This window comes from Leopardus geoffroyi, chromosome E1, assembly GCF_018350155.1.
Source record: "Leopardus geoffroyi isolate Oge1 chromosome E1, O.geoffroyi_Oge1_pat1.0, whole genome shotgun sequence".
NCBI lineage: Eukaryota > Metazoa > Chordata > Mammalia > Carnivora > Felidae > Leopardus > Leopardus geoffroyi.
The window spans coordinates 39,966,367-39,985,976 of record NC_059330.1 but is presented as its reverse complement, the minus strand read 5'-3'; the positions used below and the strand labels follow the sequence as shown (position 1 = coordinate 39,985,976).

The 19,610-nt window shown below is 52.5% G+C and overlaps 4 protein-coding genes across 4 annotated transcripts; all 4 read right to left on the bottom strand.

The window, feature by feature from the left end:
• Nucleotides 1–3,001: 3,001 nt before the first annotated feature.
• LOC123603684 (keratin-associated protein 9-1-like) lies at nt 3,002–5,086 on the bottom strand. Its single transcript, XM_045488829.1, has one exon. The coding sequence runs from the start codon at nt 4,102–4,104 to the stop codon at nt 3,607–3,609; it is 498 nt and encodes a 165-aa protein (XP_045344785.1). The 5' UTR covers nt 4,105–5,086; the 3' UTR covers nt 3,002–3,606.
• Nucleotides 5,087–7,178: 2,092 nt separating this feature from the next.
• On the bottom strand, nt 7,179–9,265 carry LOC123603680 (keratin-associated protein 9-1-like). The gene has a single exon (XM_045488827.1). The coding sequence runs from the start codon at nt 8,279–8,281 to the stop codon at nt 7,784–7,786; it is 498 nt and encodes a 165-aa protein (XP_045344783.1). The 5' UTR covers nt 8,282–9,265; the 3' UTR covers nt 7,179–7,783.
• Nucleotides 9,266–11,365: 2,100 nt separating this feature from the next.
• Nucleotides 11,366–13,452, bottom strand: LOC123603679 (keratin-associated protein 9-1-like). The gene has a single exon (XM_045488826.1). The coding sequence runs from the start codon at nt 12,466–12,468 to the stop codon at nt 11,971–11,973; it is 498 nt and encodes a 165-aa protein (XP_045344782.1). The 5' UTR covers nt 12,469–13,452; the 3' UTR covers nt 11,366–11,970.
• Nucleotides 13,453–15,552: 2,100 nt separating this feature from the next.
• Nucleotides 15,553–17,639, bottom strand: LOC123603678 (keratin-associated protein 9-1-like). Its single transcript, XM_045488825.1, has one exon. It carries the CDS (start codon nt 16,653–16,655, stop codon nt 16,158–16,160), a length of 498 nt encoding a protein of 165 aa, XP_045344781.1. The 5' UTR covers nt 16,656–17,639; the 3' UTR covers nt 15,553–16,157.
• Between the last annotated feature and the right edge of the window lie 1,971 nt (nt 17,640–19,610).

Sequence of the window (19,610 nt, the reverse complement as noted above, 5' to 3'; positions counted from 1 at the left end):
GGGAAATACAAATCAAAACCACAATGAAATATTACCTCACACCTGTCAGAATGGCTAGACTTAACAACATAAGAAACAACAAGTGTTTGTGGGAATGCAAACTGATGCTGCCATTCTGGAAAATAGTATGGAGGTTCCTTAAAAAACTGAACATAGAACTACCCTATGACCCAGCAAATGCACTATTAGGTATTTACCCAAAGGACACAAAAATACAAATTTGAAGGGGTACATGCACCCTAATGTTTATAGCAGCATTATCAGCAATAGCCAAACTATGGAGAGAACCCAAAAGTCCATCGATTGATGAATGGATAAAGAAGATGTGGTATATATATATAATAGAATATTTCTCAGCCACCAAAAAGAATGAAATCTTGCCATTTGCAATGATGTGGATGGATCTAGAATGTACTCTGCTAAGTGAAATATTCAGAGGAAGACAAATACCATATAATTTCACTCATATGTGGAATTTAAGAAATAAAACACATGAACATTGAGGAGGGTAAAAAAGAGAAGAGAGAGAGAGAAATAAACCACAAGAGACTCTTAATGATAGAGAACAAACTATGGTCTGACAGAGGGAGGCGGGAGGGAGATAGGCTTGATGGGTAACAGGTATTAAGGAGGGCACTTGCTGTGATGGGCACTGGATGTTGTATGTAAGTGGTGAATCACTGAATTCTATTCTTGAAACCAATATTTCACTATATGTTAACTAAATAAAATTTAAACAAAAAATAAAATAAAAAGACAATTTAAATGCCATAGAAGTGAAAAGTGATGGTCACTTTTCCAAGGCTGAAACTATGAATCAACAGATGTTGACCAGCATCTGGAGTTGACCAGATGGAGTAGATCAGCAATTCTTACAGTGATCAAGAGAAAATAAGAATAAGATCAAATTTAAGTAGACTTCATTCCCTTAATAGAATCACAAGCATTGCAGTAAAAGATGATGAAAGTGAAGAATAAGCATGTGTTCCCAGTAAAGTTTAGGGAGAAAGTTCTTACAGGAACAGCAACTTTGGTAAACTGGTCTAGAAATATATCTTCAGTCAGTGGTGGGTCTACAACAAGTCGATCGCAGCAGGAAGGCTAGAAAGAGCTGGACACACACACAGTGCAGCAGCAGCAGGTAGTCCTGCAGCAGGGGCTGTGGTAGCAGGTTGAGCGGCAGTAGGCTGACAACAGCTGAATGCACAACCTTGAGCTAGGCACCCAGGCAGGCAGGAGCACGTGGGGTGGTAGTAGGTTCTCTTGCAGTACACACGGATAGAGCAATCTGGCTGGGAGCAAGGTATACAGCAGCAACTGGGGCAGCAGCAAGGCTGGCAGCAGCTGGACCCACAGCCACTGGATCCACAGCAGGTGGTCCTGCAGAAGGTAGGCTGGGAGCAAGAGAAGGAACATGAGTGGGTCATGGTGTCAGGGGTAGAGGGTGGGCAGGTCCTGTTCAGAGATGAGTTTCTCAGATTCTAGTGACCCTTCCTGTTCTGAGGCTTTTGTGCCCTAGACCCCTAGTTTGGATCGTGGGAAAGGCTTTTCTTGTTGTTGTTATTGTTTACATTGATTTCGAAGATCACTGGGGGAGGTGTGGAAAAAATTAGGAAGCTGTTCCCTAAATGTTATGATTTTCAGAAAATAAGTGTTTAATGTATTTCCTATTTGAGGATGACTCATACAAAAATTTTCAGATATACGGTTAGGGGTTGGCTTAATTGGAAAAATGTCCAACTCTTGATCCCAGCTAAGGTCTTAATCTCAGGAAGAGGAGGTCAAGACCTACATTGGGCTCCATGTTGGGCACAATGCCTATGATAAAAAAAAAAAAAAGAAGGAGAGAGAAGGAAAGAAAATAAATACCCAGATAAAAGCAAGGTGGTCACATCAGGAGCAACACTCTTGCTACAATAATTTCATCATGTGATATTGTTCCTACTGGCCTGGGGTGTGGTTGGTAGGTGAGGTCAGTAGATATCGGCAGGTTGCTCCACAGCTTGAACACAGACTGGGATGTTCCTGAAGTGAGGGACATGATGTTGATATGTTCACAGTAATGAATTAAAATCATGAATGAGACTAAATCTGTTTCCTCACAAAAGCCTGATTGAACACTTTCACAGTCATCTATCTCTTGTACCACCCTAATCCATCTTGGTATCCCATTTCAATAAAAGACACATGAGTGGAGGATGCCTGAAAACATCTTTTTCAAATGTGAAAGCAGAACCAAAAAGGAAGACAGAAGCCACAGACTACACTGAGACTAAGACATCATCAATAAATATACATCCTGGATAATCAGTGGTCCAGATTTATGGAGAACTGACAAATTGCCTTACGGGAGGGAAGAAAAATAGGTTTGGCAGAAAATCACATGATGCCATTTCACTATACCATCAGGTGCTGGGGACGAGGAGGCCAAACAAGAATGTGATACGCATGACCCAAACACAAGCGTGTTCAGCTGCCTCTGTTGCTCACGAGGACACCGCAGGCTCACCTGTAGGTGAGGCAGAAGAGTGCTGAGGGGCTGGATGCCACCCAAGGCAACAGGAGCATCCCGTGTTCCCCAGGGCTCTAAAGGGCAGGTCCCGCTGTCCTCCCATATGGCTGCTGTGGCTGAGTTGTAGGACACTGATGTCTACAACGTAGTGCCAGTGATGGCCCGCCTGTACAGGAGAATAACACTTCTGCGGTCAAAGAAGGCCTCGGATGGACACCTGGCTGGCGCTGAGACTAAGGGTGTCTGCTACCACGTCTGGAGATCTGAACGTAAGTGCGCTTCAGCAAGCGCCCGAACCACAGTCCTGGATCCGAGTGTGTCCATGTCAGCTGTGGGACATTCCACCGTGAAATCTCCTCAGCCGAAAATGCGCGTAATGACTTGTGGAGGACTGTGTATGGCTCCACACGGACACTGCATGTGATGTAAAATGTACGTACAAAACCTCGCCCTGGAAACAGGGTACAAAAACACAAAGACGATACGGGATTCCAACTGATTAGGATTTATTAAGAGATACAGGTGAGACTCCCCGCGTCTAGGGAGACATTGAAAGGGAACGTGACAGGCAGCAAGAGGCGTACAAGCTTCATGAGTACACCGAGAAAGGAAGCATACCCGTGTGGGCTTTCGGCCGTTTCCACGAGTTATAGGTCATTGCTGAGGAGTTGTTTCGCTGACGTATTTAGAGGGACAGGATAAAGTTCTTGACTATGGAGACCAAACAGAGATCCTGACTCTGTATCAGGATGGGAGAAGCTGGCACATGACCCAGAGGAAGGAAAGAAGAAGCGAATCAGGGAGAAGCGGTCCACAACTTCATCAGGCTGATTCACAAGATGGCAGACAGGCAGGCGAATAACCGAGACGTTGGGGATTGCGGGCTGGCTTTCCGCAACGCTTGGCGGTGACCCATTCCCAAGTGGCAAGTCAGATGGCGGTTCTTGGCGAGGCAATCAGCAGCAGGAAGGCTGGCAGCAGGATCCAGAGCCCTGGGCTAGGCACCCAGGCAGGCAGCAGCAGGTGGGGCGGTAGCAGGTTCTCGTGCAGTACACGGGGCTTCAGCAACCTGGCTGGCAGCAGCGGGACCCACATCAGTTTTGTCCACAGCCGCTGGACCCACAGCCGCTGGACCCACAACAGCTGGGCTGGCAGCAGGTGGTCCGGCAGCAGGTGGTATGACAGCAAGTTGGGCAGCAGCAAGGCTGGCAGCAGCTCGACCCACAGCCGCTAGACCCACCGCAGTTGTGTCCACAGCCGCTGGACCCACAGCAGCTGGGCTGGCAGCAGGTGGTCCGGCAGCAGGTGGTGTGACAGCAAGCTGGGCAGCAGCAAGGCTGGCAGCAGCTGGAACCACAGCCGCTAGACCCACCGCAGTTGTGTCCACAGCCGCTGGACCCACAGCAGCTGGGCTGGCAGCAGGTGGTCCGGCAGCAGGTGGTGTGACAGCAGGTTGGGCGGCAGCAAGGCTGGCAGCAGCTGGACCCATAGCCGCTGGACCCACAGCCGCTGGGCTGGCAGCAGGTGGTCCGGCAGCAGGTGGTCCTGCAGCACGTAGGCTGGCAGCAAGAGGAGCAGCACGAGTGGGTCATGGTGTCAGGCGTGGAGGGTGGGCAGGTCCTGTCCGGAGGCGAGGTTGTCAGATTCTGGTGCCTCCTCCGGTTCTGGGGCTTTTATGCGCTGGACCCCCGAAGGTTAGGCCAATGGGCAGGACTTTCCTTGTTGGTGTTTACATCGTTTTCCGTAGTCACTGGGGGAATCATAAACGAGGAAGCTGTTTCCTAAATGTTAGGAATCGTTACAGAATAAGTGTCTAATGGTTTCCTATTTGAGAATAACTCACAGAAACCTTTTCCAATGAGAGGAAGGTGGGCACATCAGCAGCATCCTTCTTGTTTCAGTGATCATGGCATCCATCGTGTGATCACGTTCTGCTGGGGTGGCTAGGCTCACAGCAGTGTTCCCTCCCCAGTCTTTGCCCTTAGACCTTAAGTGGATTGCGAGTATCTCTGAGGTGAGGGGCATGATGCTGATATGTTCGCTGGGACAAATGTGGTAGATCCCTGAGCCCAGTTCCGTTTCCCCACAGAAGCCGGATTCAAGACTCCCACAGGCGTATCTGTCTCCTGTAGCACCCAACCCCACCTGCGTATCTCAGTTCAATCAAAGACCCTTGCGTAGCCCATGTCTGGGGCTTTCTCTGCCACATGGCAAGGCAGAAGCAAAGCAGGTGGGGAGAAGCAGCAGCAGTACTCTGGGACTAAGCAGGCATCAGTCAATATACGTCCTTGTTGAACAGGACCCCTCTGATTTTCCTAGGGTCGAATGCTTTCACCGGAGGTGGGGCTTTCAGGGGCATAAAGGCGGGGGCAGTATGGGCAAAACCAGGTGAGTTGGGGACTCTAGTCCTAACCTTGTTAGCTAGCCTCGTCAGTGTCCTCACGTAGCTCATTACATCTTCATTTATGGTTGCTCTTTCTTTTTTCTGTCAGGCTGTCGTTCTTTTTCTGCCTTTCTCCCTTCCTCCCTGCATGCCTGTCCATCCCTTCCTCGCACCGTGCCTTCTTTCCTTCCTTCCTTCCTTCCTTCCTTCCTTCCTTCCTTCCCTTCATTCTTTAGTTTCTTTCTTTCTTCTCTTCCCTTTCTCCCTCTCTTCCTCCCTCCCCCCTTCCTTCTATGCTTCCTTTCTTCCTCCCTCCCTTCTCCTTTTCTCCCTACTCCTCTCCTCATCCCCCCATTCATATTCCACCATCTTCTTCTGTTTCTTCCAATGATTTTCTCCATCCGCCCGGCTAATTAAGAACATAGTGGAATGAATGGTGACAACCATAGCCTGCCAAAGACGTCTGAAGCCACCAAACCTATCTCCTGGGTACTGGTGTGTTTGGGACAACTTCTGCCTACCAGCTCTGCACCTCAATGCCTAAGTGCCCTTTTCACGCGCAGCAGAATGTCAGGCTGCCTGAGCATGCCACACGGAGAAAACACACTCACCCCTTGCTTCTGGAGAGTGTGTTTATAAAGACTCCAGCTCCCTCATGGCTGAAATAAGAGAATCTCAACCTGTGTGTGTGTGTGTGTGTGTGTGTGTGTGTGTGGGTGTGCTCGCGCGCGCGCACGCATGTGCGTGTTTGGAGTTGTACCGTTTCTGAGATACCTTTCAGGTTAAAGCTTTGGTTGCAAACTGTGATGCTGGCCTCAAAGTGTTTCTTCCCTGTGACACTTCCCCACACTCGGACCAGTGTGATATGACCTCCCCAAAGAATCCACATTCCTGGACTCTTTACTTAAGAGGAGCTTCTGGAAAACCAAACTCTGACCTTCCTTTACCCCACTCAGTCTCAATTTCCTCACCTCTACAATGGGAACCTTAATACCTACTTTGCAAATCCCTCCAAGAATTAAAGGGAATGCTCATGAAGGATTTAGTCAACATCCAGCCAATATTCGGAGACACGGGTCGTGTCAGGTTTTCATCTCATTTTGCCAACATGGCGCTCTTGAGAACCAGCAGCGCTAGGCACGTTTGGCCTTGGCAGTCTCTCCAGAGCATCCTGGGTACCTAGTCCCCAATGGTGGCATGTGTCCTGGATAGGGGCCTTCGAAGCTCATCAGAGGTCCCTCCACTGCTCCCAGGAAGTGACCCGGGGCCCTGTCTCCTATTCCTCTCAGAGCCTGAATCGGCCTCACAGCCCTGAGTGCTGAGGCGGCACCAGTGGCTCTGGACCAGGAGCACCAGCCTTCGTCCTTGACTCCTAGGAATGCACACGTGGTTGTCTCTTTTTTCTTCCTCACATTCTCCTCGCCCCCACGGAGCAGGCATCGTTTTTTCCCCCCTCGGTTGCTCACACTTCCTCCACAATATAGCAGAGCTTATTCTGTTTCCTTAGATGGTTCAGAGCTCATGGATGACTCAAAGTCCTACATGCCCATTGCACGATCTCTCTGGCCCTGACACCACGCTTCATCAACTCTCTGGGCAACATTTTGCTCACGATGACAAACTGCCTTACGGGAGGGGAGATACATAGGTTTGGCAGAAAATCACATGATGCCATTTCACTATACCATCAGGTGCTGGGGACGAGGAGGCCAAACAAGAATGTGATACGCACGACCCAAACACAAGCGTGTTCAGCTGCCTCTGTTGCTCACGAGGACACCGCAGGCTCACCTGTAGGTGAGGCAGAAGAGTGCTGAGGGGCTGGATGCCACCCAAGGCAACAGGAGCATCCCGTGTTCCCCAGGGCTCTAAAGGGCAGGTCCCGCTGTCCTCCCATATGGCTGCTGTGGCTGAGTTGTAGGACACTGATGTCTACAACGTAGTGCCAGTGATGGCCCGCCTGTACAGGAGAATAACACTTCTGCGGTCAAAGAAGGCCTCGGATGGACACCTGGCTGGCGCTGAGACTAAGGGTGTCTGCTACCACGTCTGGAGATCTGAACGTAAGTGCGCTTCAGCAAGCGCCCGAACCACAGTCCTGGATCCGAGTGTGTCCATGTCAGCTGTGGGACATTCCACCGTGAAATCTCCTCAGCCGAAAATGCGCGTAATGACTTGTGGAGGACTGTGTATGGCTCCACACGGACACTGCATGTGATGTAAAATGTACGTACAAAACCTCGCCCTGGAAACAGGGTACAAAAACACAAAGACGATACGGGATTCCAACTGATTAGGATTTATTAAGAGATACAGGTGAGACTCCCCGCGTCTAGGGAGACATTGAAAGGGAACGTGACAGGCAGCAAGAGGCGTACAAGCTTCATGAGTACACCGAGAAAGGAAGCATACCCGTGTGGGCTTTCGGCCGTTTCCACGAGTTATAGGTCATTGCTGAGGAGTTGTTTCGCTGACGTATTTAGAGGGACAGGATAAAGTTCTTGACTATGGAGACCAAACAGAGATCCTGACTCTGTATCAGGATGGGAGAAGCTGGCACATGACCCAGAGGAAGGAAAGAAGAAGCGAATCAGGGAGAAGCGGTCCACAACTTCATCAGGCTGATTCACAAGATGGCAGACAGGCAGGCGAATAACCGAGACGTTGGGGATTGCGGGCTGGCTTTCCGCAACGCTTGGCGGTGACCCATTCCCAAGTGGCAAGTCAGATGGCGGTTCTTGGCGAGGCAATCAGCAGCAGGAAGGCTGGCAGCAGGATCCAGAGCCCTGGGCTAGGCACCCAGGCAGGCAGCAGCAGGTGGGGCGGTAGCAGGTTCTCGTGCAGTACACGGGGCTTCAGCAACCTGGCTGGCAGCAGCGGGACCCACATCAGTTTTGTCCACAGCCGCTGGACCCACAGCCGCTGGACCCACAACAGCTGGGCTGGCAGCAGGTGGTCCGGCAGCAGGTGGTATGACAGCAAGTTGGGCAGCAGCAAGGCTGGCAGCAGCTCGACCCACAGCCGCTAGACCCACCGCAGTTGTGTCCACAGCCGCTGGACCCACAGCAGCTGGGCTGGCAGCAGGTGGTCCGGCAGCAGGTGGTGTGACAGCAAGCTGGGCAGCAGCAAGGCTGGCAGCAGCTGGAACCACAGCCGCTAGACCCACCGCAGTTGTGTCCACAGCCGCTACACCCACAGCAGCTGGGCTGGCAGCAGGTGGTCCGGCAGCAGGTGGTGTGACAGCAGGTTGGGCGGCAGCAAGGCTGGCAGCAGCTGGACCCATAGCCGCTGGACCCACAGCCGCTGGGCTGGCAGCAGGTGGTCCGGCAGCAGGTGGTCCTGCAGCACGTAGGCTGGCAGCAAGAGGAGCAGCACGAGTGGGTCATGGTGTCAGGCGTGGAGGGTGGGCAGGTCCTGTCCGGAGGCGAGGTTGTCAGATTCTGGTGCCTCCTCCGGTTCTGGGGCTTTTATGCGCTGGACCCCCGAAGGTTAGGCCAATGGGCAGGACTTTCCTTGTTGGTGTTTACATCGTTTTCCGTAGTCACTGGGGGAATCATAAACGAGGAAGCTGTTTCCTAAATGTTAGGAATCGTTACAGAATAAGTGTCTAATGGTTTCCTATTTGAGAATAACTCACAGAAACCTTTTCCAATGAGAGGAAGGTGGGCACATCAGCAGCATCCTTCTTGTTTCAGTGATCATGGCATCCATCGTGTGATCACGTTCTGCTGGGGTGGCTAGGCTCACAGCAGTGTTCCCTCCCCAGTCTTTGCCCTTAGACCTTAAGTGGATTGCGAGTATCTCTGAGGTGAGGGGCATGATGCTGATATGTTCGCTGGGACAAATGTGGTAGATCCCTGAGCCCAGTTCCGTTTCCCCACAGAAGCCGGATTCAAGACTCCCACAGGCGTATCTGTCTCCTGTAGCACCCAACCCCACCTGCGTATCTCAGTTCAATCAAAGACCCTTGCGTAGCCCATGTCTGGGGCTTTCTCTGCCACATGGCAAGGCAGAAGCAAAGCAGGTGGGGAGAAGCAGCAGCAGTACTCTGGGACTAAGCAGGCATCAGTCAATATACGTCCTTGTTGAACAGGACCCCTCTGATTTTCCTAGGGTCGAATGCTTTCACCGGAGGTGGGGCTTTCAGGGGCATAAAGGCGGGGGCAGTATGGGCAAAACCAGGTGAGTTGGGGACTCTAGTCCTAACCTTGTTAGCTAGCCTCGTCAGTGTCCTCACGTAGCTCATTACATCTTCATTTATGGTTGCTCTTTCTTTTTTCTGTCAGGCTGTCGTTCTTTTTCTGCCTTTCTCCCTTCCTCCCTGCATGCCTGTCCATCCCTTCCTCGCACCGTGCCTTCTTTCCTTCCTTCCTTCCTTCCTTCCTTCCTTCCTTCCTTCCCTTCATTCTTTAGTTTCTTTCTTTCTTCTCTTCCCTTTCTCCCTCTCTTCCTCCCTCCCCCCTTCCTTCTATGCTTCCTTTCTTCCTCCCTCCCTTCTCCTTTTCTCCCTACTCCTCTCCTCATCCCCCCATTCATATTCCACCATCTTCTTCTGTTTCTTCCAATGATTTTCTCCATCCGCCCGGCTAATTAAGAACATAGTGGAATGAATGGTGACAACCATAGCCTGCCAAAGACGTCTGAAGCCACCAAACCTATCTCCTGGGTACTGGTGTGTTTGGGACAACTTCTGCCTACCAGCTCTGCACCTCAATGCCTAAGTGCCCTTTTCACGCGCAGCAGAATGTCAGGCTGCCTGAGCATGCCACACGGAGAAAACACACTCACCCCTTGCTTCTGGAGAGTGTGTTTATAAAGACTCCAGCTCCCTCATGGCTGAAATAAGAGAATCTCAACCTGTGTGTGTGTGTGTGGGTGTGTGTGTGTGTGTGTGTGTGGGTGGGTGTGCTCGCGCGCGCGCACGCATGTGCGTGTTTGGAGTTGTACCGTTTCTGAGATACCTTTCAGGTTAAAGCTTTGGTTGCAAACTGTGATGCTGGCCTCAAAGTGTTTCTTCCCTGTGACACTTCCCCACACTCGGACCAGTGTGATATGACCTCCCCAAAGAATCCACATTCCTGGACTCTTTACTTAAGAGGAGCTTCTGGAAAACCAAACTCTGACCTTCCTTTACCCCACTCAGTCTCAATTTCCTCACCTCTACAATGGGAACCTTAATACCTACTTTGCAAATCCCTCCAAGAATTAAAGGGAATGCTCATGAAGGATTTAGTCAACATCCAGCCAATATTCGGAGACACGGGTCGTGTCAGGTTTTCATCTCATTTTGCCAACATGGCGCTCTTGAGAACCAGCAGCGCTAGGCACGTTTGGCCTTGGCAGTCTCTCCAGAGCATCCTGGGTACCTAGTCCCCAATGGTGGCATGTGTCCTGGATAGGGGCCTTCGAAGCTCATCAGAGGTCCCTCCACTGCTCCCAGGAAGTGACCCGGGGCCCTGTCTCCTATTCCTCTCAGAGCCTGAATCGGCCTCACAGCCCTGAGTGCTGAGGCGGCACCAGTGGCTCTGGACCAGGAGCACCAGCCTTCGTCCTTGACTCCTAGGAATGCACACGTGGTTGTCTCTTTTTTCTTCCTCACATTCTCCTCGCCCCCACGGAGCAGGCATCGTTTTTTCCCCCCTCGGTTGCTCACACTTCCTCCACAATATAGCAGAGCTTATTCTGTTTCCTTAGATGGTTCAGAGCTCATGGATGACTCAAAGTCCTACATGCCCATTGCACGATCTCTCTGGCCCTGACACCACGCTTCATCAACTCTCTGGGCAACATTTTGCTCACGATGACAAACTGCCTTACGGGAGGGGAGATACATAGGTTTGGCAGAAAATCACATGATGCCATTTCACTATACCATCAGGTGCTGGGGACGAGGAGGCCAAACAAGAATGTGATACGCACGACCCAAACACAAGCGTGTTCAGCTGCCTCTGTTGCTCACGAGGACACCGCAGGCTCACCTGTAGGTGAGGCAGAAGAGTGCTGAGGGGCTGGATGCCACCCAAGGCAACAGGAGCATCCCGTGTTCCCCAGGGCTCTAAAGGGCAGGTCCCGCTGTCCTCCCATATGGCTGCTGTGGCTGAGTTGTAGGACACTGATGTCTACAACGTAGTGCCAGTGATGGCCCGCCTGTACAGGAGAATAACACTTCTGCGGTCAAAGAAGGCCTCGGATGGACACCTGGCTGGCGCTGAGACTAAGGGTGTCTGCTACCACGTCTGGAGATCTGAACGTAAGTGCGCTTCAGCAAGCGCCCGAACCACAGTCCTGGATCCGAGTGTGTCCATGTCAGCTGTGGGACATTCCACCGTGAAATCTCCTCAGCCGAAAATGCGCGTAATGACTTGTGGAGGACTGTGTATGGCTCCACACGGACACTGCATGTGATGTAAAATGTACGTACAAAACCTCGCCCTGGAAACAGGGTACAAAAACACAAAGACGATACGGGATTCCAACTGATTAGGATTTATTAAGAGATACAGGTGAGACTCCCCGCGTCTAGGGAGACATTGAAAGGGAACGTGACAGGCAGCAAGAGGCGTACAAGCTTCATGAGTACACCGAGAAAGGAAGCATACCCGTGTGGGCTTTCGGCCGTTTCCACGAGTTATAGGTCATTGCTGAGGAGTTGTTTCGCTGACGTATTTAGAGGGACAGGATAAAGTTCTTGACTATGGAGACCAAACAGAGATCCTGACTCTGTATCAGGATGGGAGAAGCTGGCACATGACCCAGAGGAAGGAAAGAAGAAGCGAATCAGGGAGAAGCGGTCCACAACTTCATCAGGCTGATTCACAAGATGGCAGACAGGCAGGCGAATAACCGAGACGTTGGGGATTGCGGGCTGGCTTTCCGCAACGCTTGGCGGTGACCCATTCCCAAGTGGCAAGTCAGATGGCGGTTCTTGGCGAGGCAATCAGCAGCAGGAAGGCTGGCAGCAGGATCCAGAGCCCTGGGCTAGGCACCCAGGCAGGCAGCAGCAGGTGGGGCGGTAGCAGGTTCTCGTGCAGTACACGGGGCTTCAGCAACCTGGCTGGCAGCAGCGGGACCCACATCAGTTTTGTCCACAGCCGCTGGACCCACAGCCGCTGGACCCACAACAGCTGGGCTGGCAGCAGGTGGTCCGGCAGCAGGTGGTATGACAGCAAGTTGGGCAGCAGCAAGGCTGGCAGCAGCTCGACCCACAGCCGCTAGACCCACCGCAGTTGTGTCCACAGCCGCTGGACCCACAGCAGCTGGGCTGGCAGCAGGTGGTCCGGCAGCAGGTGGTGTGACAGCAAGCTGGGCAGCAGCAAGGCTGGCAGCAGCTGGAACCACAGCCGCTAGACCCACCGCAGTTGTGTCCACAGCCGCTACACCCACAGCAGCTGGGCTGGCAGCAGGTGGTCCGGCAGCAGGTGGTGTGACAGCAGGTTGGGCGGCAGCAAGGCTGGCAGCAGCTGGACCCATAGCCGCTGGACCCACAGCCGCTGGGCTGGCAGCAGGTGGTCCGGCAGCAGGTGGTCCTGCAGCACGTAGGCTGGCAGCAAGAGGAGCAGCACGAGTGGGTCATGGTGTCAGGCGTGGAGGGTGGGCAGGTCCTGTCCGGAGGCGAGGTTGTCAGATTCTGGTGCCTCCTCCGGTTCTGGGGCTTTTATGCGCTGGACCCCCGAAGGTTAGGCCAATGGGCAGGACTTTCCTTGTTGGTGTTTACATCGTTTTCCGTAGTCACTGGGGGAATCATAAACGAGGAAGCTGTTTCCTAAATGTTAGGAATCGTTACAGAATAAGTGTCTAATGGTTTCCTATTTGAGAATAACTCACAGAAACCTTTTCCAATGAGAGGAAGGTGGGCACATCAGCAGCATCCTTCTTGTTTCAGTGATCATGGCATCCATCGTGTGATCACGTTCTGCTGGGGTGGCTAGGCTCACAGCAGTGTTCCCTCCCCAGTCTTTGCCCTTAGACCTTAAGTGGATTGCGAGTATCTCTGAGGTGAGGGGCATGATGCTGATATGTTCGCTGGGACAAATGTGGTAGATCCCTGAGCCCAGTTCCGTTTCCCCACAGAAGCCGGATTCAAGACTCCCACAGGCGTATCTGTCTCCTGTAGCACCCAACCCCACCTGCGTATCTCAGTTCAATCAAAGACCCTTGCGTAGCCCATGTCTGGGGCTTTCTCTGCCACATGGCAAGGCAGAAGCAAAGCAGGTGGGGAGAAGCAGCAGCAGTACTCTGGGACTAAGCAGGCATCAGTCAATATACGTCCTTGTTGAACAGGACCCCTCTGATTTTCCTAGGGTCGAATGCTTTCACCGGAGGTGGGGCTTTCAGGGGCATAAAGGCGGGGGCAGTATGGGCAAAACCAGGTGAGTTGGGGACTCTAGTCCTAACCTTGTTAGCTAGCCTCGTCAGTGTCCTCACGTAGCTCATTACATCTTCATTTATGGTTGCTCTTTCTTTTTTCTGTCAGGCTGTCGTTCTTTTTCTGCCTTTCTCCCTTCCTCCCTGCATGCCTGTCCATCCCTTCCTCGCACCGTGCCTTCTTTCCTTCCTTCCTTCCTTCCTTCCTTCCTTCCTTCCTTCCCTTCATTCTTTAGTTTCTTTCTTTCTTCTCTTCCCTTTCTCCCTCTCTTCCTCCCTCCCCCCTTCCTTCTATGCTTCCTTTCTTCCTCCCTCCCTTCTCCTTTTCTCCCTACTCCTCTCCTCATCCCCCCATTCATATTCCACCATCTTCTTCTGTTTCTTCCAATGATTTTCTCCATCCGCCCGGCTAATTAAGAACATAGTGGAATGAATGGTGACAACCATAGCCTGCCAAAGACGTCTGAAGCCACCAAACCTATCTCCTGGGTACTGGTGTGTTTGGGACAACTTCTGCCTACCAGCTCTGCACCTCAATGCCTAAGTGCCCTTTTCACGCGCAGCAGAATGTCAGGCTGCCTGAGCATGCCACACGGAGAAAACACACTCACCCCTTGCTTCTGGAGAGTGTGTTTATAAAGACTCCAGCTCCCTCATGGCTGAAATAAGAGAATCTCAACCTGTGTGTGTGTGTGTGGGTGTGTGTGTGTGTGTGTGTGTGGGTGGGTGTGCTCGCGCGCGCGCACGCATGTGCGTGTTTGGAGTTGTACCGTTTCTGAGATACCTTTCAGGTTAAAGCTTTGGTTGCAAACTGTGATGCTGGCCTCAAAGTGTTTCTTCCCTGTGACACTTCCCCACACTCGGACCAGTGTGATATGACCTCCCCAAAGAATCCACATTCCTGGACTCTTTACTTAAGAGGAGCTTCTGGAAAACCAAACTCTGACCTTCCTTTACCCCACTCAGTCTCAATTTCCTCACCTCTACAATGGGAACCTTAATACCTACTTTGCAAATCCCTCCAAGAATTAAAGGGAATGCTCATGAAGGATTTAGTCAACATCCAGCCAATATTCGGAGACACGGGTCGTGTCAGGTTTTCATCTCATTTTGCCAACATGGCGCTCTTGAGAACCAGCAGCGCTAGGCACGTTTGGCCTTGGCAGTCTCTCCAGAGCATCCTGGGTACCTAGTCCCCAATGGTGGCATGTGTCCTGGATAGGGGCCTTCGAAGCTCATCAGAGGTCCCTCCACTGCTCCCAGGAAGTGACCCGGGGCCCTGTCTCCTATTCCTCTCAGAGCCTGAATCGGCCTCACAGCCCTGAGTGCTGAGGCGGCACCAGTGGCTCTGGACCAGGAGCACCAGCCTTCGTCCTTGACTCCTAGGAATGCACACGTGGTTGTCTCTTTTTTCTTCCTCACATTCTCCTCGCCCCCACGGAGCAGGCATCGTTTTTTCCCCCCTCGGTTGCTCACACTTCCTCCACAATATAGCAGAGCTTATTCTGTTTCCTTAGATGGTTCAGAGCTCATGGATGACTCAAAGTCCTACATGCCCATTGCACGATCTCTCTGGCCCTGACACCACGCTTCATCAACTCTCTGGGCAACATTTTGCTCACGATGACAAACTGCCTTACGGGAGGGGAGATACATAGGTTTGGCAGAAAATCACATGATGCCATTTCACTATACCATCAGGTGCTGGGGACGAGGAGGCCAAACAAGAATGTGATACGCACGACCCAAACACAAGCGTGTTCAGCTGCCTCTGTTGCTCACGAGGACACCGCAGGCTCACCTGTAGGTGAGGCAGAAGAGTGCTGAGGGGCTGGATGCCACCCAAGGCAACAGGAGCATCCCGTGTTCCCCAGGGCTCTAAAGGGCAGGTCCCGCTGTCCTCCCATATGGCTGCTGTGGCTGAGTTGTAGGACACTGATGTCTACAACGTAGTGCCAGTGATGGCCCGCCTGTACAGGAGAATAACACTTCTGCGGTCAAAGAAGGCCTCGGATGGACACCTGGCTGGCGCTGAGACTAAGGGTGTCTGCTACCACGTCTGGAGATCTGAACGTAAGTGCGCTTCAGCAAGCGCCCGAACCACAGTCCTGGATCCGAGTGTGTCCATGTCAGCTGTGGGACATTCCACCGTGAAATCTCCTCAGCCGAAAATGCGCGTAATGACTTGTGGAGGACTGTGTATGGCTCCACACGGACACTGCATGTGATGTAAAATGTACGTACAAAACCTCGCCCTGGAAACAGGGTACAAAAACACAAAGACGATACGGGATTCCAACTGATTAGGATTTATTAAGAGATACAGGTGAGACTCCCCGCGTCTAGGGAGACATTGAAAGGGAACGTGACAGGCAGCAAGAGGCGTACAAGCTTCATGAGTACACCGAGAAAGGAAGCATACCCGTGTGGGCTTTCGGCCGTTTCCACGAGTTATAGGTCATTGCTGAGGAGTTGTTTCGCTGACGTATTTAGAGGGACAGGATAAAGTTCTTGACTATGGAGACCAAACAGAGATCCTGACTCTGTATCAGGATGGGAGAAGCTGGCACATGACCCAGAGGAAGGAAAGAAGAAGCGAATCAGGGAGAAGCGGTCCACAACTTCATCAGGCTGATTCACAAGATGGCAGACAGGCAGGCGAATAACCGAGACGTTGGGGATTGCGGGCTGGCTTTCCGCAACGCTTGGCGGTGACCCATTCCCAAGTGGCAAGTCAGATGGCGGTTCTTGGCGAGGCAATCAGCAGCAGGAAGGCTGGCAGCAGGATCCAGAGCCCTGGGCTAGGCACCCAGGCAGGCAGCAGCAGGTGGGGCGGTAGCAGGTTCTCGTGCAGTACACGGGGCTTCAGCAACCTGGCTGGCAGCAGCGGGACCCACATCAGTTTTGTCCACAGCCGCTGGACCCACAGCCGCTGGACCCACAACAGCTGGGCTGGCAGCAGGTGGTCCGGCAGCAGGTGGTATGACAGCAAGTTGGGCAGCAGCAAGGCTGGCAGCAGCTCGACCCACAGCCGCTAGACCCACCGCAGTTGTGTCCACAGCCGCTGGACCCACAGCAGCTGGGCTGGCAGCAGGTGGTCCGGCAGCAGGTGGTGTGACAGCAAGCTGGGCAGCAGCAAGGCTGGCAGCAGCTGGAACCACAGCCGCTAGACCCACCGCAGTTGTGTCCACAGCCGCTACACCCACAGCAGCTGGGCTGGCAGCAGGTGGTCCGGCAGCAGGTGGTGTGACAGCAGGTTGGGCGGCAGCAAGGCTGGCAGCAGCTGGACCCATAGCCGCTGGACCCACAGCCGCTGGGCTGGCAGCAGGTGGTCCGGCAGCAGGTGGTCCTGCAGCACGTAGGCTGGCAGCAAGAGGAGCAGCACGAGTGGGTCATGGTGTCAGGCGTGGAGGGTGGGCAGGTCCTGTCCGGAGGCGAGGTTGTCAGATTCTGGTGCCTCCTCCGGTTCTGGGGCTTTTATGCGCTGGACCCCCGAAGGTTAGGCCAATGGGCAGGACTTTCCTTGTTGGTGTTTACATCGTTTTCCGTAGTCACTGGGGGAATCATAAACGAGGAAGCTGTTTCCTAAATGTTAGGAATCGTTACAGAATAAGTGTCTAATGGTTTCCTATTTGAGAATAACTCACAGAAACCTTTTCCAATGAGAGGAAGGTGGGCACATCAGCAGCATCCTTCTTGTTTCAGTGATCATGGCATCCATCGTGTGATCACGTTCTGCTGGGGTGGCTAGGCTCACAGCAGTGTTCCCTCCCCAGTCTTTGCCCTTAGACCTTAAGTGGATTGCGAGTATCTCTGAGGTGAGGGGCATGATGCTGATATGTTCGCTGGGACAAATGTGGTAGATCCCTGAGCCCAGTTCCGTTTCCCCACAGAAGCCGGATTCAAGACTCCCACAGGCGTATCTGTCTCCTGTAGCACCCAACCCCACCTGCGTATCTCAGTTCAATCAAAGACCCTTGCGTAGCCCATGTCTGGGGCTTTCTCTGCCACATGGCAAGGCAGAAGCAAAGCAGGTGGGGAGAAGCAGCAGCAGTACTCTGGGACTAAGCAGGCATCAGTCAATATACGTCCTTGTTGAACAGGACCCCTCTGATTTTCCTAGGGTCGAATGCTTTCACCGGAGGTGGGGCTTTCAGGGGCATAAAGGCGGGGGCAGTATGGGCAAAACCAGGTGAGTTGGGGACTCTAGTCCTAACCTTGTTAGCTAGCCTCGTCAGTGTCCTCACGTAGCTCATTACATCTTCATTTATGGTTGCTCTTTCTTTTTTCTGTCAGGCTGTCGTTCTTTTTCTGCCTTTCTCCCTTCCTCCCTGCATGCCTGTCCATCCCTTCCTCGCACCGTGCCTTCTTTCCTTCCTTCCTTCCTTCCTTCCTTCCTTCCTTCCTTCCCTTCATTCTTTAGTTTCTTTCTTTCTTCTCTTCCCTTTCTCCCTCTCTTCCTCCCTCCCCCCTTCCTTCTATGCTTCCTTTCTTCCTCCCTCCCTTCTCCTTTTCTCCCTACTCCTCTCCTCATCCCCCCATTCATATTCCACCATCTTCTTCTGTTTCTTCCAATGATTTTCTCCATCCGCCCGGCTAATTAAGAACATAGTGGAATGAATGGTGACAACCATAGCCTGCCAAAGACGTCTGAAGCCACCAAACCTATCTCCTGGGTACTGGTGTGTTTGGGACAACTTCTGCCTACCAGCTCTGCACCTCAATGCCTAAGTGCCCTTTTCACGCGCAGCAGAATGTCAGGCTGCCTGAGCATGCCACACGGAGAAAACACACTCACCCCTTGCTTCTGGAGAGTGTGTTTATAAAGACTCCAGCTCCCTCATGGCTGAAATAAGAGAATCTCAACCTGTGTGTGTGTGTGTGGGTGTGTGTGTGTGTGTGTGTGTGGGTGGGTGTGCTCGCGCGCGCGCACGCATGTGCGTGTTTGGAGTTGTACCGTTTCTGAGATACCTTTCAGGTTAAAGCTTTGGTTGCAAACTGTGATGCTGGCCTCAAAGTGTTTCTTCCCTGTGACACTTCCCCACACTCGGACCAGTGTGATATGACCTCCCCAAAGAATCCACATTCCTGGACTCTTTACTTAAGAGGAGCTTCTGGAAAACCAAACTCTGACCTTCCTTTACCCCACTCAGTCTCAATTTCCTCACCTCTACAATGGGAACCTTAATACCTACTTTGCAAATCCCTCCAAGAATTAAAGGGAATGCTCATGAAGGATTTAGTCAACATCCAGCCAATATTCGGAGACACGGGTCGTGTCAGGTTTTCATCTCATTTTGCCAACATGGCGCTCTTGAGAACCAGCAGCGCTAGGCACGTTTGGCCTTGGCAGTCTCTCCAGAGCATCCTGGGTACCTAGTCCCCAATGGTGGCATGTGTCCTGGATAGGGGCCTTCGAAGCTCATCAGAGGTCCCTCCACTGCTCCCAGGAAGTGACCCGGGGCCCTGTCTCCTATTCCTCTCAGAGCCTGAATCGGCCTCACAGCCCTGAGTGCTGAGGCGGCACCAGTGGCTCTGGACCAGGAGCACCAGCCTTCGTCCTTGACTCCTAGGAATGCACACGTGGTTGTCTCTTTTTTCTTCCTCACATTCTCCTCGCCCCCACGGAGCAGGCATCGTTTTTTCCCCCCTCGGTTGCTCACACTTCCTCCACAATATAGCAGAGCTTATTCTGTTTCCTTAGATGGTTCAGAGCTCATGGATGACTCAAAGTCCTACATGCCCATTGCACGATCTCTCTGGCCCTGACACCACGCTTCATCAACTCTCTGGGCAACATTTTGCTCACGATGACAAACTGCCTTACGGGAGGGGAGATACATAGGTTTGGCAGAAAATCACATGATGCCATTTCACTATACCATCAGGTGCTGGGGACGAGGAGGCCAAACAAGAATGTGATACGCACGACCCAAACACAAGCGTGTTCAGCTGCCTCTGTTGCTCACGAGGACACCGCAGGCTCACCTGTAGGTGAGGCAGAAGAGTGCTGAGGGGCTGGATGCCACCCAAGGCAACAGGAGCATCCCGTGTTCCCCAGGGCTCTAAAGGGCAGGTCCCGCTGTCCTCCCATATGGCTGCTGTGGCTGAGTTGTAGGACACTGATGTCTACAACGTAGTGCCAGTGATGGCCCGCCTGTACAGGAGAATAACACTTCTGCGGTCAAAGAAGGCCTCGGATGGACACCTGGCTGGCGCTGAGACTAAGGGTGTCTGCTACCACGTCTGGAGATCTGAACGTAAGTGCGCTTCAGCAAGCGCCCGAACCACAGTCCTGGATCCGAGTGTGTCCATGTCAGCTGTGGGACATTCCACCGTGAAATCTCCTCA

Excerpts from the sequence above, each read along its gene's own strand:
- LOC123603684 (XM_045488829.1), bottom strand. The coding sequence starts at position 4,104 with ATGACCCACTCGTGCTGCTCCTCTTGCTGCCAGCCTACGTGCTGCAGG.
- LOC123603679 (XM_045488826.1), bottom strand. The coding sequence starts at position 12,468 with ATGACCCACTCGTGCTGCTCCTCTTGCTGCCAGCCTACGTGCTGCAGG.
- LOC123603680 (XM_045488827.1), bottom strand. The coding sequence starts at position 8,281 with ATGACCCACTCGTGCTGCTCCTCTTGCTGCCAGCCTACGTGCTGCAGG.
- LOC123603678 (XM_045488825.1), bottom strand. The coding sequence starts at position 16,655 with ATGACCCACTCGTGCTGCTCCTCTTGCTGCCAGCCTACGTGCTGCAGG.